At 38.3% G+C, this 16,853-nt stretch overlaps 3 protein-coding genes across 4 annotated transcripts; 1 reads left to right on the forward strand and 2 right to left on the reverse strand.

The window, feature by feature from the left end:
- Nucleotides 1–571: 571 nt before the first annotated feature.
- On the reverse strand, nucleotides 572–1,432 carry LOC121760458. Its single transcript, XM_042156119.1, has one exon. It carries the CDS (start codon nucleotides 1,430–1,432, stop codon nucleotides 572–574), a length of 861 nt encoding a protein of 286 aa, XP_042012053.1.
- Nucleotides 1,433–9,640: 8,208 nt separating this feature from the next.
- On the forward strand, nucleotides 9,641–12,312 carry LOC121762698 (multiple organellar RNA editing factor 2, chloroplastic-like). The gene is made up of 4 exons (XM_042158661.1): nucleotides 9,641–10,143; nucleotides 10,412–10,509; nucleotides 10,596–10,661; nucleotides 11,950–12,312. Exons 1-4 carry the CDS (start codon nucleotides 9,731–9,733, stop codon nucleotides 12,090–12,092), a joined length of 720 nt encoding a protein of 239 aa, XP_042014595.1. The 5' UTR covers nucleotides 9,641–9,730; the 3' UTR covers nucleotides 12,093–12,312.
- LOC121762696 (exocyst complex component EXO84B-like) lies at nucleotides 12,279–14,998 on the reverse strand. Of its 2 annotated transcripts, none has more exons than XM_042158659.1 (6): nucleotides 14,685–14,998; nucleotides 14,504–14,601; nucleotides 12,970–14,446; nucleotides 12,728–12,898; nucleotides 12,517–12,653; nucleotides 12,279–12,443 (listed from the first exon to the last, which is right to left on the reverse strand). In XM_042158659.1, exons 1-6 carry the CDS (start codon nucleotides 14,838–14,840, stop codon nucleotides 12,290–12,292), a joined length of 2,193 nt encoding a protein of 730 aa, XP_042014593.1. In that variant the 5' UTR covers nucleotides 14,841–14,998; the 3' UTR covers nucleotides 12,279–12,289. The 2 variants fall into 2 exon arrangements, with proteins under 2 accessions (XP_042014593.1, XP_042014594.1); XM_042158660.1 differs by having other exon boundaries at nucleotides 12,970–14,306; nucleotides 14,685–14,721.
- Between the last annotated feature and the right edge of the window lie 1,855 nt (nucleotides 14,999–16,853).

Raw genomic sequence — 16,853 nt, forward strand, 5'->3', positions numbered from 1 at the left:
ACTAGGTAAAACTCAACCCCAAAAAAGCGTGGTAGCTAACCAACCGCTCCCAGAATGTCATCGCAAGTGTATCTCGCCTACATCCATCTCTGTGGGATTCGACCCTTACTCCACTATACTAGCCAGTAGAAGTGGGTTGAGGTATTTTTTGTTGATAGGGAAGATAGACACAGACCCAACGACACAGCTAGGTCTAGGTACCCTCCTGGCCAGCTGACACACACACACAGAGTCATAGTCTCATCTTTTCCCTCCTATCAGCCACCTCCTTGTCAATGGAGTGACTCAACTCCGAATTTTTCACCTTTTCATGCATCAATTATGTCTCAAAAAATTCTTGGACCAGGGGGTTAATTACATCTACAGCATGGATATTTTCTATATCCAGTGGCTTTTTCATGGCCTCATCAATGTTAAAAGTAAATTTCTCTCCATGATAATCTAAGCAAATAGTTCCATCAAAAACATCAATGATTGCCTTAGCGATGCGTAAAAATGGTCTTCCTAAAAGCACTCCGCTAGACTCAGCAGACTGGTACTCACTCATCTTAATAACATGGAAATCAGCAGGTTATAGAAAATCATGCACCTTGACTATTACATTCTCTAACACGCTCTCAGGACTGATGCACGACCTATCAGCTAATTGAATTACCACTTTCGTATCAACCATTCTTACTCCTTCCAGTTTCTTATAGAGGGAAAGCGGTAAAACATTTATTGATGCACCTAGGTCGCACATAGCATGCTCGACTTTAATATTCCCAATTGAAATGGGGAGAGTGAACATACTTGGGTCATTACGCTTGGAGAGCATTCTTCTCTTCTGAATCACGGCCGACACAGTTTCTCCAATCACTATTTTGCCGCTGGGTTTGGTCTTCCCGGTGATAAACTCCTTGATAAACTTGCTGAAGATGGGCAGCTTTAGAGCTTGGAGAAATAGCAGGTTAATTTCCAGCTTCCCAAAAATTTCCTTGAAGTCCGCTGGATCCTCCTTTTTCTTCTTGAGTTCCCCTCTGTAGGGAAAGGGTTTCACTTGCTTTTCGTTGTTGCTACCGTCTCCCTTGGAAGATTCTCCAGCCTCTCTTCTGATTTCTTCTATCTCCACCTCAACTCCTGGGCCTGAGAAGTGTTGGTCAGCTTCTTGGGGTACTGGTTTTTCACCGTTTTTGCTCTGGTTATAATCCACTGTTCTGACCTCCCCTGTTTCAACTTCCTTTGTTCCTGTTTCCTTTTCCAGTGAAGTTGGAGTAGACCCTTTATCTTTCTTCATACTTGGACCATCATATTCCCGTCCAGATCTTAGGGTGATCTGGCTGATGTTCGCCCTATCTGGTGGTTTCACTGAGGCATGGATCCTTCCTTCGTTCCCGCGCATCTCACTCAAAGAAGTCGCGATCTGGGAGAGCTCCTTCGCTAACATGTCCATAGTTGCCTTCTGCTCAGTTTGCGCATCTTAAAGCTTATGCACCACGTCATTGTTGGACTGCATGTTGTTCTAAATGTGCTGCTGTGAGTTCACCAAATCGTTCACCATGTCGTCAATACTTTCGGCTGTCTGGAGCTCTGCTGGCTGGTATTTGGCCCTTGAGAATGGTTCGGGCCATGTCCCTGATTCGGACGGAAGTTTCCTTGTCCTCCAGAATTGTTGTTGTACTGATGGCTCGGCTCTTGATACCCTTGGTTTCCTTGGTAGTTGGGCTGGGAGCTTTGGTTATTGCTTTGGTAGTTCCTCTGGTGTGGTGGCACGTAGGAGTTGGCTGGGTTGTTCTGATTCCTATTTACCCAATTAGATTGGTCGCCTTGCTGCTGACTGCCCCAATTGTTCCCCTTTTGATTTCTGGCCACCCAGTTCGGTTGTCGCTCATGAGGGTTCGAATAGTTGGAGTTCTGTTGTTGGGGTGGCAGGTTTGGGTCATTGTCGGACCATCTGAAGTTTGGGTGATCCCTCCAGGGGGCATCCCTCTGCTTGCCTGGGTTCCAACTTCCATTCGGGTTCCAGCTTCCCATTGCATTCGCCAGAGCTTAGATTTCTCCATCGCCTTGTTGACCATAGCATGGGTATCCCTCCTCTGGGCCTGGTATTTGCTTGATCTTCTCGGCTGGGTCTGGTGTTCTTTCCTAAGGCGATCAGAATTGCATTCTCCAGCTTATCCATCCTAGCGTCCATCCGATCTTCACTTTGCACGCTCACTGCTTCCACACTCGCCCTATTAAGAATGGTGCGAGGGGAGTCACACGCCTTCTTAGCATCAATCAGCCTTCCTAAGATCTCTTTGGCTTCACTCACTCGTTTCTTTGTGAAATTCCCCTCGCTCGAAGAGTTCAGTAAATCCTTAGATTCTGGATTCGCCCCTTCATAGAAAATGTTGTAGACCTCTACTTCGTACATCCGATTGTTGGGACATGAATCGAGCAATCCTTTGAACCTCGACCAGTACTGGCTCAAGGACTCATCATAGTCCTGTCTACTTGCTTGAATCTCCTTCTTGATGGCATTGGTCTTGTTCGATGGAAAGAAATAATCCAAGAATAGTAGCCTAAAGTCTCCCGAACTGATGGAATTGGCAGGTAACCTCAGTAGCCATGTGTTGGCCTCCCCCTTCAGCGCAAATGGGAGGGCTCGCAACCTATAATCCTCTTCTGTCGAGTTTGGGGGCCTCTTCTAGATACTGCAGAGCTTGCAGAACTCGTGTAGAAACTCATAAGGGCATTCTATCTTTCGGCCGTAGAAGTGTGGCATTACAGCCAACACATTAGTCTTGATATCGATCAATCTTTGGGCTGGGGTAATCACTATAGCTTGGGCTGGCTCGCCGTTCAGATGGGCGTTCAGCGAGCCGATCTCGGGATTGTTGTCTAGTTTAGCCACCATTTTAACAGCTCCTTCTTCTTCTGAGCCTACAGTCGACTCAACTTCATCCTTGATTAGTGGGGTTAGGTCGTCGTCACTTTCCGAACTCAACTGGACTAGATCTCCTGTTCTCAACCCAGATCGGGTACTAACAGGGGAGACTGTTTTCTTGATCTGCCAACTAGCTTGAGCGTCTCTCCAACCAAATGAGCTATTCCAGTGTCCAGACATTGTGCCTCTGCTCATAAACTGAAAAGAAATGGAAAAAAACAACAAATTAAAACTATATACACCAAAATCCCTAAATGCAAACACTAATAACGCCATCCATCCCCGGCAACGGCGCCATTTGAAGCCGCGGGAGATTGATTGTTGTTGCTGCTAAGTAAAAGTAACTCTTAGGTCCAGAGGATTCACTAGAGCACAAGGTCTAGGAGATCATGAACTCTCAGAATTCAGTCGTTGTCACAGCAATTTCACTTCAAAACCTCAACCCTCTATACTATTGGCTAGTATAGGGAAGTCGGGATCGAATCCACGAGGACGGAAGGGTTTCGAATGCATTAAGAGAACTTGGAAAGGTTTGGCTGCTGCCACGCAACAAGAGAGTTGAGTTTTACTACTGGACCTGGGAAATTAAAACTAATCTATTCTATCTACGGGATCCAGAGAACTGAATGTGCTTCAAATGTAATTACAATCATGATTTGAAACTGAAAATTAACTTTAAATCATTCACCAAATTTCTTGGGTCAAGCAACATTAGTTTCCTAAAACAGCTAGACAACAGAGCATAAGAAAAAAGTAACAGAATAGATTTCCCTAAATAACTACCGACAGAAAAAGCTGCAACTAACAAACTAAAGCAGATCTGATTCTAACTACCGATTATCTTCATCTTCTTCATCAAACAAACATGAACTAGAACGAAACAGAGCATAGAAACAGAGCATACTTCAAATCTAACATTAAACGAGATGATTAAGCTAAACATCACCAGATCTAATCTACCAGGTCAAGCAAATCAACAATAACAGAAAATTTCATGCAAATCCAAAAGTATGTACTCAGATTTAAACATTAAAGGGGAAATCTACACTAGATCCATCAGATTCAACACCAACAAAACCAGATCTACAACTTCCAACTCCCGATTCAACTCCGAATCAAGCCAACAACCACAAATCAACTCAGATATCTCCGATCTCAACTTCAAACAAACATTCAATTGCGAAAAGCATCCAAATCAGTAAAGTAAACATAGAACATCACAAATCAGAGTGAAAGCGAGAAATGGAACTAGATTAACCATAACAACGTCGAAGTTAGTCACAAAACTGTCATCGAACTTCCAGCAAGGAAGTCGGCGAGAGAAAATACGTGCGGAAAAATTAAATGATAGTTTCTTCGCCCTTATCAGAACGGTGTTACACTTCCAACAGAACAAACACACCAGGCTACACTACCTGAATCGCCCATGAAACCAAATGCGTGAGCTAAGTGAGTGAGGATAAAGAGTGAACCGAAAAAGGCTAAGGAATTTTCTAACTAAAAAGAGAGCTCCTTCAATATTTTTCCTCGTATTTATAGGCGTGGCTCCAATCCCTGGGGCAACGGTCTTTGCGATTTGACGTTTGTGCCCCTGAGGATTTCATTCATTTTCTTCACTTTTTTTGCTCCTTTTTCCTCTGCCCTGGTAATTGATACTCGTTCCTGGGTCTGGCAGATAATTCACGCATCTGGACTTACAATTATGCGTTAGCACCATGGAAAACACAGAATTTATTTCCAAAATAGATGCATGAAACGAGCCTTATCATATGTACTATCATTTTAGATTTGTGAACATTGATAAATATCATTTTAAGTTCTTCAACTACAAGTTAACATCAACTGAAGTATTTTTTTTACTATTTCTAAGTTTTTTCGGATGAAAATACTCTCAATACCTTGAAGGGTATATATTTTTGTACTGTCTTATCACATACTCATATCTTTTATAAATATTTTTACTATATTTTTTTTAAAAATTCTGAATATAATTTGACCTTCAATATTATCGCTTAATTTTCTGACATGCAAGAAAACTTCATTCTTCAACTTTTTATAATTAAAGAATTTTAAAATATTTTTAAAATATAGATACTCGTAAAAATTAATGTCATAGTAAATACTCTCTCCGTCCGCGAATAGGAGTCCCATTTTTCTATTTTGCTCCGTACACGAATAGGAGTTCTGGTTCATAATTACTATAAATGGTAAAGAGGCCTCACATTCCACAAACTCATTCGACTCACATAACATTTAAAACTAATATACACAAGTGAGACTCATATTCTAATAACTTTCTTCCACCCACTTTTCTTATTATTTCTTAAAATCCGTACCGGAAAGAAATAAGACTTCTATTCACGGACGGAGGGAGTAGACACTAATGATACTTAAATATTGATATATAATTTTATCACTTCCACCATCCCATGAAAATAAGGACACATTTCTTTTCGTTCATCCCATAAAATATTTCATTTTCATTTATGAAAAGTTCTCTCAAACTCATTACTTATATAAATTAATTTATTTATAACTTATATCACTAGGGTTTTTAGTTAGTCAACATATGAGTATCTTCTTTGTTGAAATTTTTAAGGTTTTGCTACACTGTTTCATTAATTTTGGACAATTCTTTTAAATATTAGTTGATTTTTTTGCTGCACTAATTCTGGACAATCTTTATCAAATATTTCAGCATGTTGTTATCATCAGTTATTTTACTTAATTTGTACGACTAATATTATATTAATCTTATTCTCTAATTTTATTTTGCAGTTGATAGATATGGAAGACTCGTCTCCAAGTGTTGTTGAGAAAAATGATGAAGATTTACAAATTCTAGGTGATCTTAATACTAGGAATAAAAAAACATTTGACATTTGGAATCGCTTTACCGAGGAAAAACAACCGAATAAAGAAGGAAAGAAAATTGTTAAGTGCAATCATTGCGATCAGCTGTATACATATGAAGGTATGAAACATGGAACTTCAACTTTAAGTTGTCATTTGAAGGTTTGAATGCGATGTTTCGTGATCATGAGGGAAAGTTAAAAGCTAAGGGTAAAGTAATAGACCCAAAAATATGTCGGGAGTGGATGACTAAGATAACAGTTGCACATAATATTCCATTAAATTGGGTTGAAAATGTGAGAGGCTAACACGCATATTTGAATCCGGATGTAAAATCTATCTCTAGAAATACTCATGCCTCTGATTTGATGGATATGTATAAATCTGAAAAGCAGGAGATAAAGATTAGATTGAATAATGTTTCGGGGATGTTGCGCTTAACTTCTGATGTTTGGACTGATTGCACTAATTCGGGCTATATTTGTTTGATTGTGCATTATGTGGATGATAAATGGAAATTGGATAGCAAAATACTTGTATTTTGTTCTATGCCTCCTCTACATTCTGAACCCGCATTAGCTCAAATGATTTTTGATATATTGATAGATTAGAAAATAGAAAACAAATTTTTTTAAATGACTTTGGATCCAATTCCTCTACCCCGCTTCTTCCCCTTCTCTTTCTTTCACTATTCCCACCTGGCCGGCGGGATAATTACCTATGCCAATAATGCTATGGTTCAAGTTTTTGAAGACACGACTTCAAATTCAAAACTCACTATTGTGCAAGGGTGAAATTTTTATGTTAGATGTTGTGCACATATTTTGAACCTTATAGTTCAAGAAGGGTTGAAAGTTGCTAGTGATACTTTAGAAAAGATTAGAGGAAGTGTAAAATATGTAAAAGAATAAGAAGAAATAATTATAAAGTTTAAGGAATGTGCTCGGAAATTTGGTGTTGAATTTACTTCTTCACTTTGCTTGGATGTGCTACTAGCTGGAATTCCACATATTTAATGCTTTGTAGTGGAATTAAATATCGGCATGTTTTTTATAGTATATTACAATTTGAAGATTTGAATTATAAGCCATGTCCAACGGAGGAAAGAGGAGAAGTGATTTGTAAATTCTTAAAGTCGTTTTATAATATCACTACTTTGATTTCTGGTTCATCATATCCTACTTCCAATCTCTATTTTATGGAAATCTGGAAAATTGCATGTTTATTGGATAGAAATTCCAAAAGTCAAGATGAAGTAGTCAAGTCTATGTCTCTTATGATGAAATTGAAATTTGAGAAATATTGGGAAGAGTATAGTGGAATACTCTCTATGGGAGCAGTGTTTGATCCGAGAATGAAATTGGAAGTTTTGGAGTATTTTTATTCAAGAACCGGTCATCTTTCAAGCAAGGACAAAATTCTTAAGCTAAAGATGCAATTGCATACTCTATATGATGAGTATAAGAGAAAGGGTGTTGGGGTGTCTTTGTTTAAAGTCCCTCTAGCTAGTAGTGGAAGTTGTACATATCAAGTTAGAGAACTTGAATTTAAGGATAAAGAAGAAGTAAGGAGAAAAGAAATGAATAATGCATTAAACTAGGAAGAAGATGAACTTGCCCGGGTTACTCGATACCCGAAAATCTAAAATTGAACTACCCGAACCCGATCCCGATTCCGAAACCCGAAAAATTGGGTATCAGGTATCCAATTACCCAATTTTTCGTGTTTGGATATCGGGTATTGGCCAATACCCGATATATATCCATTTTTGACACCCCTATCGGAAATCAATTACTTGTGTGGTTCGTACCTTTATTCTGTTGGAGCCCCGATTCCATGTCTTCAGTTGGGTGAGTGAAATTGTGACCGCGTCCCTCAATTTTATTCCATCCCAAATAAAATTAAATCAGTAGGTTTTTCTACACAATAAGGAATACTTGACGAGATGTGTTGAAATTAGCTGAATTTTATGAGGGCATTTTGGTATGTTTGTAAATCAATACCTTTCAATTAATGAATAAAAAATCCAAAAATTTCATGTGGAAAGCCCAATTCGTTGAAACTAAATACCAAAAATAAGTCTATGATTTCAGGGCCGAACGGTACAAATCCTGGATCAGATTTGATTCTCACTCTCTCTTATCAAGGAACTTGAACATGCCATTACTAGTTATTATGATACGTCTTCACAAGTGCTTTGAATTCTTTGAATTTATTATAAGATTTTGATTTGTGACACATCAAATAGACATATAATAATTTCGAGTAATTATTTGTGAAAGTGATGAAATAGTGAAAGTCACATTTGACTTGAGTTGAAATTGAACCACATACATCAGAATAATCAAGCTCAAGTATATTATCCCTATTCACTTATTCGGTTATTTAGTCATATTGTCTTCCAAGCTTGTTCGCATGTTAAGAAATATTCTAATTCTAATCTCTAACGGTAGTTCAGTAACCTTTAGATCTTTTATGGGTTGGGTTGACATAACCCAAGGCTTAGGTTATATTCCCTCCATTCCTCATTAATTGATCTGTTTAACTTGGCACAAATTTTAAAAATGGTAGTGAGGAGTGGATTGAAAAAAGGGATATTGACACCTAATATCATGAAACTTTTAAAAAGTTGGGTTTTTCCCACGAACTTTAAAATTAGCAAATAATATCACAAACTTTTACCTTGAGTTTGTTATTTCTCACATGTGAAAAAATTCTGGTTATATTAATAGATTGAAGAACAAATTTAGAGGGTGTGCTTCAAGAAAAACTATTCTCAAAGATTGAAAATCCTGAAACTCTCGAAGTTGTTGTCAAGAAATTCTGAAAAAAATCTGTATCATGATATTATTTGCCGAAATTTTTCATTGGTGGGAAATAACAAACTCGAGGTAAAGTTCGTGATATTATTTGTCCATTTCAAAGTTCGTGGGAAAACCTCAACTTTTTAAAAGTTTCAAGATATTAGATGTCAGGGGAGTGTTATATTGCTAACTTAATACTTAATTGCTAACTACAATTAAATAATAGTCATTAGATATTCAAATTCAGGGCCTAGATCATCAGCCACGGAATGTCAATACGATCAACAAAAAAAAGTCAATAAGGGTATTAAGGTCAAAATTTACAACAAATTAGTTATAACTAATTTTTGAAAAATATCACATAACTTTAAAACGCATATAATTTTCTCGATTTAAATTATGTTTTCGCACAACATATATCAAATTAAAGATCATTTCATAAGGATTCTAACGAGATCTCACTTGCATATGTTACGATGTCAAAATTTGAAAAAAAAAATTCAAAAATTTTCAATTTTTTCGTAAAGCAACAAATGTCAACATAGTATATAAAATATGTCAATATAATACATGTAGAATGTCAATACAAACAATGTGTTAACATTCTAAAAGCATTGTGTTGACATTCTCAAAGAATTATGTTGATATTTTTGAAACACTATATTGACATTTTCATCCAAAACCCTAATTTTGTAGTTTTTTTTATCTTTTTCGATTTAATTAATAAAAATAAAAATTACACGTAACAAATTTTAGACCACAAGATTTCTAAAATCTTATGGTCTTAAATTAGTTGTAGTTAACAATTAAATAATGCGTTAGCAATTGATCACTCCCCTAGTTGTCAATATCTCTTGAAAAAAGTAAATTAAATGAAGTACTACTTTTATATATTAATTTTATAATAATATTATTAAAAAAATAATACTATTAATATTTTTGTATTTAAATTATATTTTGCCCGATCGTATCAATCGAAGAGGAAATAATTATAACAAGAAAAAATGAATAAAAGAGGCTAAAAAAGTAATACTACGACAAAAATATGAAATATCGTAGTTTCCATCACACAACTGCAACTCGATAAATACTCCCATTTCGTTTCCCCTTTTATCAAAAACCCATCCCGTAAACCCTAACTCAGAGTTCTTCTCCACCCACATTCATGGCCGCCACTATCGCACGATCGATCCTCACCAGCCTATCAGCCGCCGCCTTTCTCCCCAAACGCCTCCATTTTTCCACCGTATCCGGTCTGCCGCCCCTCCCCGGCTTTGGCCGCGTCCGAATTTCCGCTCTTCGCGCAGCTGCACCCGCCATATCCCACTCGATTCGCGTGCTTTCTCCCGCCAGAGCCAACACGGTCCGATGCCGAGTCAACCGATCTGGCTCCTCATACTCGCCTTTGAACTCCGGTTCGAACTTCAACGACCGCCCGCCCACGGAGATGGCGCCGCTCTTCCCTGGCTGTGACTATGAGCACTGGCTTATTGTGATGGATAAGCCCGGCGGTGAAGGCGCCACCAAACAGCAGATGATTGATTGCTACATTCAAACCCTAGCTAAAGTACTTGGAAGGTTGATTTTATGATATTCCCTAATTCCCTAATAATTGAATTTATTTTTTTGTTTCATTTTCCGCCTTGCGATGTTACGATGCTGTAGTGGTTGCTTGATTTCTGATTCGCGTATGCTACGTTATAATCATATATGTTAAAACTGGGCTCTTGTCTCTTTTATGAATGTTGAATGATAAATTGTTTCGTTTGATCTTTGTTATTTTTCGTTGTTCGTGTGATGTACTTTAATGATAATGCTCGATGTTTAACAATTGTGCTTCTTGCAGTGAGGAGGAGGCTAAGAAAAAGATATATAACGTGTCATGTGAGAGGTACTTTGGGTTTGGATGTGAAATCGACGAGGAAACCTCCAACAAGCTCGAAGGTTGGTGCTTAATTTGGTTTATCCATTGCACGTTCAATATTTTCTATTGTTTTGATTATATTTTGTTGATCCCTTTGTGTATGCAGGTTTGCCTGGTGTTCTATTCGTTCTCCCCGATTCTTATGTTGATGCTGAAAACAAGGACTATGGAGGTAAATCTTCTAATGTGTATAATATTATGTTTTTTATGAATTTTGGAGTTAATTATTTGTTTGCATGCACTGTTGGAGAGGTTACATAGTTGCTGCTTAACACAACGTTAAATCAGAAATATCTAGCATATACTATTGACCAATATTGGAGGCATTACATTGGTACATGGCATCTGAAGTTTAGGGAGAATCTCTTCGTTTAGGCTTGAGTATGTTTGATATGCTGACTCCTTCATCATTGTTTATTACTCCCCCGTCCCACTCAAGATGTCCATCTTTCCCTTTTAGTTTGTCCCACTCGAGATTTCCACTTTCTATATTTGATAAAATCATCTCTCATCACTTTCTATATTTGATAAAATCATCTCTCATCTCTCCTCATTAAAATATTCAACTATTTTTTTCTCTCTACTTATTTCACCTAACAACTCCTAAAATCCTGTGTCACTCAAGAATGTGGACATTTTAGTAGGACCGAGGGTGTACTATTATCATTTGCTAAGTAACCACTTATCCAAAATGTAAAATATGTTTTTGAATTTTTTTTCATGGAAGTCATTTACTCACTAAGAATATGTTTAGAAGGTGAACTTCACTAATGTCCTGGATCTTTCCTCATTAGCTAATCAATTACCCGATGTTTGGTTCAGATTTAAATATGTCATCTCACATCTTTCATTGATTGGTTTTCTCAGCTGTGTCCAATACAACATCCAATCTTAATATTGGACTTGTACGTGTGGAGCAGTTTCATTTCAAGTTAAAACATATTTGCTGTTATAGAATTTCTTACTAATTTAGTCTGACAATTGACAAATGACATTGACTAGTGATACTGTGTACAGTTCATCATCAATTAAAATCATGTGATAATTATAGTTGGGCGTAATGGGGGGTCATTCATCTATGTCAAGAGTGAAGTGTTGACTATATTTTATCTTATACGGAATAATTATATTCTAATGTATGGGTATCCATGTTTTTTTGAAAATTTAATTATAAGATAATAACAGTCCAAAACACCGAAAGATTATAAGCTACTTATTTTGAATATGTGATTTGTTGTTTCTACTTGACAACTCTAGCAAAATCAAAATACTAAAAGTTGGCTAATATCATACAACTTGTGAATAAATCTGTCTAACACTCTATTGATAAGTTTTGTTCCAAGTTCAATGTGATTGGCTAATATTATACCACTTGAAATTGTGTAATTAATATTAGTAGGCCAAACCATCATACAAGATCCAACCTTGACTTGAATATATTTGTGTATTTGGTTTGACAGCTGAGCTATTTGTTAACGGAGAGATAGTTCAACGGTCTCCAGAGAGGCAGAGGAGAGTGGAGCCCGTGCCTCAGAGAGCTCAAGACAGACCAAGATACAATGACAGAACACGTTATGTCAGGCGTCGTGACAATATGAGGTGAAGAATGAGTGTCTCTTTGGCAGGAGATCGGACCATGTGAGATTTGGATGAAGGCTCTACTATGCTAATAACTTGTATAAAGTTGGATCTGTCATTATTCCAATGGATTTGGTGCTTGGTTTCTGATGATTTGGATTTTATCCTCATATGTAGTTTGAAAAAGTAGTCTAAAAATGTGTGAAGTTATCTGCTGAGTTATCAAATTTGGGTTTTTGTTTGAATGGCATTTTCAAAGACTGATTCATGCGAGGACCCCTCTTCGTCTGCTGCATCCTCGTTTTCAAGAAGTTGTTGCAGCTTCTGAAGGGCTGCGATGGCCATGTTTGCAGGCCACTCATCGTCATTCGAATCTCTGTCAAATTCAGACTATATATAAACACTATGACTAACGAGTAATTCTATAAATTTATGGGCATATTGTTCACCTTAGAGGGCTCAGACCAGCAGAAAGAAAGGACGTTTCGACATGAAATATCATGTTGTCTGAGATGGTTTGTGCCTTTTCTGACAGGTACTCACCATGTCTCGCCATTTCCACCAGAAATTGAGTGTCCAAAATGAACTGCTTTTTATGAAACATGAAACTTATATGCAAACTTTGAGCAATTACAACCAAGAAAAGGTAAACATACATACCTGCACAAATTTTGTTCGATTGAGAAGCAAGTTCTCTGTTATTGTCCATATTTCAGATTTAGTGGAGATCCACTCGAATGTTGCGTCCACCACCTCTGAGAAGAGGCTCATCAGCCATCCCACGTCAATGCAGTCGAGCGTCTCTAGTTTCTTTAGCTCCAAATACAATTCCTGATCATGTAGATCATGCACCACAATGTTAACTATTGTTTGTCTAATTGAAGGCCAAAACATAAGCATACCAGGTATGGAACAGATGGAGTCAGATCAAGATATCTACAGCTATCGTCGTGAATCTCTGGACTGGATTCATGGCCAGCATTTGGTGAGAAGATGTTTGATATGAAATGATCAAGAAAGTAGGATTTGAGCCGATTGTAAATGTCTTGAACGAGTGTTGCGTAACTGTCCATCTCGAATTTCAGCTGGTGGACACCCTCAAAGAGGTTTCGGATGATGCTCGAGGAAAATTGCACCAGTGTGGACAGATTGGCTAGAACGATAACTCCCTGAGTGGGAGTTTCTGGCAAGTTGATCTTGAACCCTTCTTTCTCCATAGCATCTGTGTCACCAGTGATGGCACTTTCGAGTATGACAACGTAAGCTGTCAATAAGTCCACGATCCCTTTCAGAACCGAGCTCTCCATTTCAAACGCGATCAGAGGTGAAATCTCCTCCGCAACAGACTGGAACAATGTCACGAACTTCCTGCCACTGTTGGTGAGATAGAAGCATTCCTGGTGTTGATCAATTGTGGCGCTGCTCCTTCCTGTCAAGATTCCCGAAACGTAGTATCTGTCTAAAACCCATGTGTTAGTCGAGGCAACCCCACTCATGACTCTACTCATATGGTCTATGTGGAGTTGCATGACTCCCTCTATGCAGGGGCGAACGAGCTCCAAGAACGAATGCTTCACGAGGATTCTATGAGTCTCCAGCAGCGAGCAATATGACATACCGATCCTCAAAGCATCAACAGCTGCTGACAGCCCACCACTTATGTCAGGGATGGACTCAATGTACTTGATGAAACAAGCAGCCAACACTCCAATCTCCTCTGCTGCCCACCGAGTTAGCTCCAAAGAGTAAGGGTGCGTTTCTCCATTCAACGAGACATAACTCCTCACAGCTTGAGAGATCATCGAACACACACATTTTGCCACTTGTTGAATATACAACACATTTGGAAATAATCCCTTTGAAGGTTGCAGATTGTATACACCAGAAGCAATCCTCGAGTGATAGTACTGAAGCAGCAGCTCGTTTGCAAGATGATTTTCTCCGAGCTGGCACAACCCGAGCAGTGCCTTCTGCAGCTCCGGTGCAGGCACCCGCTGATGTCTAGCTACCAGCGTGAGCTGGTCAGCAAGGACAGACCGTTTTCCAGATATAGTCGACTTATAAGACAGTATATGGTCCGGAGAATATTCATCTGGCCGCAGATACTGGACATACTCGCTCTCCACCTCGAGCAGAGCCAGGGCATCATCTAGCCTTTGCTCAGAGACGAGAGAATCCAAGATATCGGACACATTTTGTGCGTGCACGTCCAACACAGTCATTTCAATGGGCAGAGTTTCTGGAAGCATGGTAGTGTCATCAGACACAAGAGTTGAGTAGATTTTATGACTAAAATCTTGAACAAGCCTCTTTTGCAATGAAGCCTGGCTTTTCAACACCAGTAATTCAGTTTGCAAGACTTGTATGTCTTTCATTATCCTGCATTGCTCAATTTTAGTGCATAACTATGACCAAGTATTGAATGGTGGGACTTACATAAGGAAGGCAGAGTAGTTTGAAAAGATATTCTTTTGAAAATCGTGATCCGATTCTTGCTTGATCTCGAGAAGTTCAGAACAAAGATGTTGGACACCCTGTGATACAGATACAGTTATACAAAGAAGAAAAAGGCAATCAGTTGAAGTGATTGGTGAAGAGACTTTTTTGAGAGAGTGACCTTAGCAGTCATGGAGTGGAGGTGAGGCTGGTCGTCGTCGTCGTCGGTGTGAAGGGAAGAGGAATCGGCGGTGGTGTGACCCTCGGACGAGGAATCGGCGGCCATTTCTTGCCTGAGATCTCTGAAGCGAAATCTAGGCCTGGAGGTGGAGTCCATTGGTATGATGAATTATAATTTGTTGAGGAAAATTTGGAGAATAAATTGATTTGTAGGTAGGACTAGGACATAGATGTCGCTTTCTTGTTGTCAATGTTAGGGAAATGCTTTGGGTTGTTCGTTGAAAGAACAATTGCAGGCCAAAGAGAGCCGGCTTTGCCTTGTTCTTTAAACTTCGACCATTTAAAATACTACCTTAAAAATAGACTTTTGAATCTGCATATGTTTTAATGTACTATTAGCAAAGTAAGGATTGAGAGAAATAAAGTAATTGGATTGGAGTACCACCTCAACCGAAAGAAGAAGTGGATTATTTTTATGAGAGGGACTAAAATGAAAAAAAAAAAAAAGTCTCTATTTTTATGAGACGCATGGAGTACATATTTTACGGAAATTTTTACATAATTTATACTCATTCTGTGGAAAAAAATATTAGTTTCATCTTTTTATTCCGTTAGTCCACCAGAATTAGTTTTATACTAAAAATTAAAAATTATTCTCATTTATTAATTATTTTTATCCTTTTCTCACCTTCTTTGTCTACAATTTTTTCTTTCTCTCTCATACTTTATTAAATTTCATTAAATTCATGCTATCCACCAATATAGCTATTTTTTATAGACAGAGGATGTAGCTATTTTTTATACATAGAGGAGGAAGTATAATATTTACCCATTTCTATGTATTAAAATGTTATATATTCTCACAAGAAAAAATGATTTACTCCCTCCGTCCCAAAGTAGATGTCACACTTTCCTTTTTAGTTTGTCCCACAAAAGATGTCACATTTCTTCTTTTGGAAAAAGTTTCTTCTCACATAAAATTATATTTTCTCTCACCACTTAACAAACAAAATAACATCTCTTAAAATCTCGTCATCTCCCAAGTGTGACATCTACTTTAAGATGAAGGGAGTACTATTCTAACTAATTCAACTTTTAGGTCTTGTTTAATACATGTACCAAGAAAAGCCTCATTATTTGGATTTATGCATTTGTTTAAGTATACAATAAATGATGACTTGAAGCCCAATGTAAGAAGCATTTCTCATAGTTATAGGCCTTTGTTCCCCTTGATTCTCTATCAATGGGAATGTTCTAGCATCCCAATAGACTTGATGCCAAACTCCAAAGTTAAGCGGATAAATTTTAGAAGATCCACCGATCATTTTACCTTCAACTTCATACATGAAAAACTCAAAAACACCAAAAGACAAAGCAAGGTTTGTGTTGGTGAAATAAAAGTCAATTGTCTAAACCAATGATCATGTGGTTAAGATCACTTGCCTACCCAATAATTTTCCTATAATCTAGGCAGTAACATTTTTTCTCATATACTTGTGGTATTTCTTTTTCGACTGTGTTGATTCTCTTTTGCCCACACAAGTCTATCTTGACCTTTTGACCTCATACTTTCTTGGCTTTGAAAGCTCACATTAACTCTCAAGCTTTTTGTCTCTCTCTTGCCTATTCCTCAAGTACTCATTTGCTTTATCCATCTCTTATGTCTGGTTCGATGCTTAAGATTTGAAGGACCTCTAGGGGCCTTCATGTGACCTTCATGGGACGGATAGGACGAGATAGGTCCACCTTTCTTTGATGGGATGCCTGCTCGGCTTGTTTTACTGCCACCATATCTGGAATTAGAGCCCTTCCTTGCTCTACGTGAGACTTTATCCTCCATTGATTACGACGATCGTGATCTTCAACCCTTCTAGAGTAAGGCTCCTCAGAGCACCCGCAACGCATCTCGCGGGTGTCTCTTATCTCGTCCCTCCGAGACGAGACCCGCGCGGGACGCGTTGCAGCGTCTCATCTCATCACCATCCCGCCGAGACGCCCGTCCCACCGAGACGGATGGCGAGCCAGCTCGCCACGCGCGCTGGCGCCACGCGTGACACCCACTCGCCGGCCCGCGAGTGGGCTTCGTCACGTTAACACAGTAAATCATTTTAAAAAAATCGAATTTAATAAAAAAAAATCAAACGGTAATATTACCGTTTCGACCGTTTTT

Source organism: Salvia splendens, chromosome 13 (assembly GCF_004379255.2).
Source record: "Salvia splendens isolate huo1 chromosome 13, SspV2, whole genome shotgun sequence".
Lineage (NCBI taxonomy): Eukaryota > Viridiplantae > Streptophyta > Magnoliopsida > Lamiales > Lamiaceae > Salvia > Salvia splendens.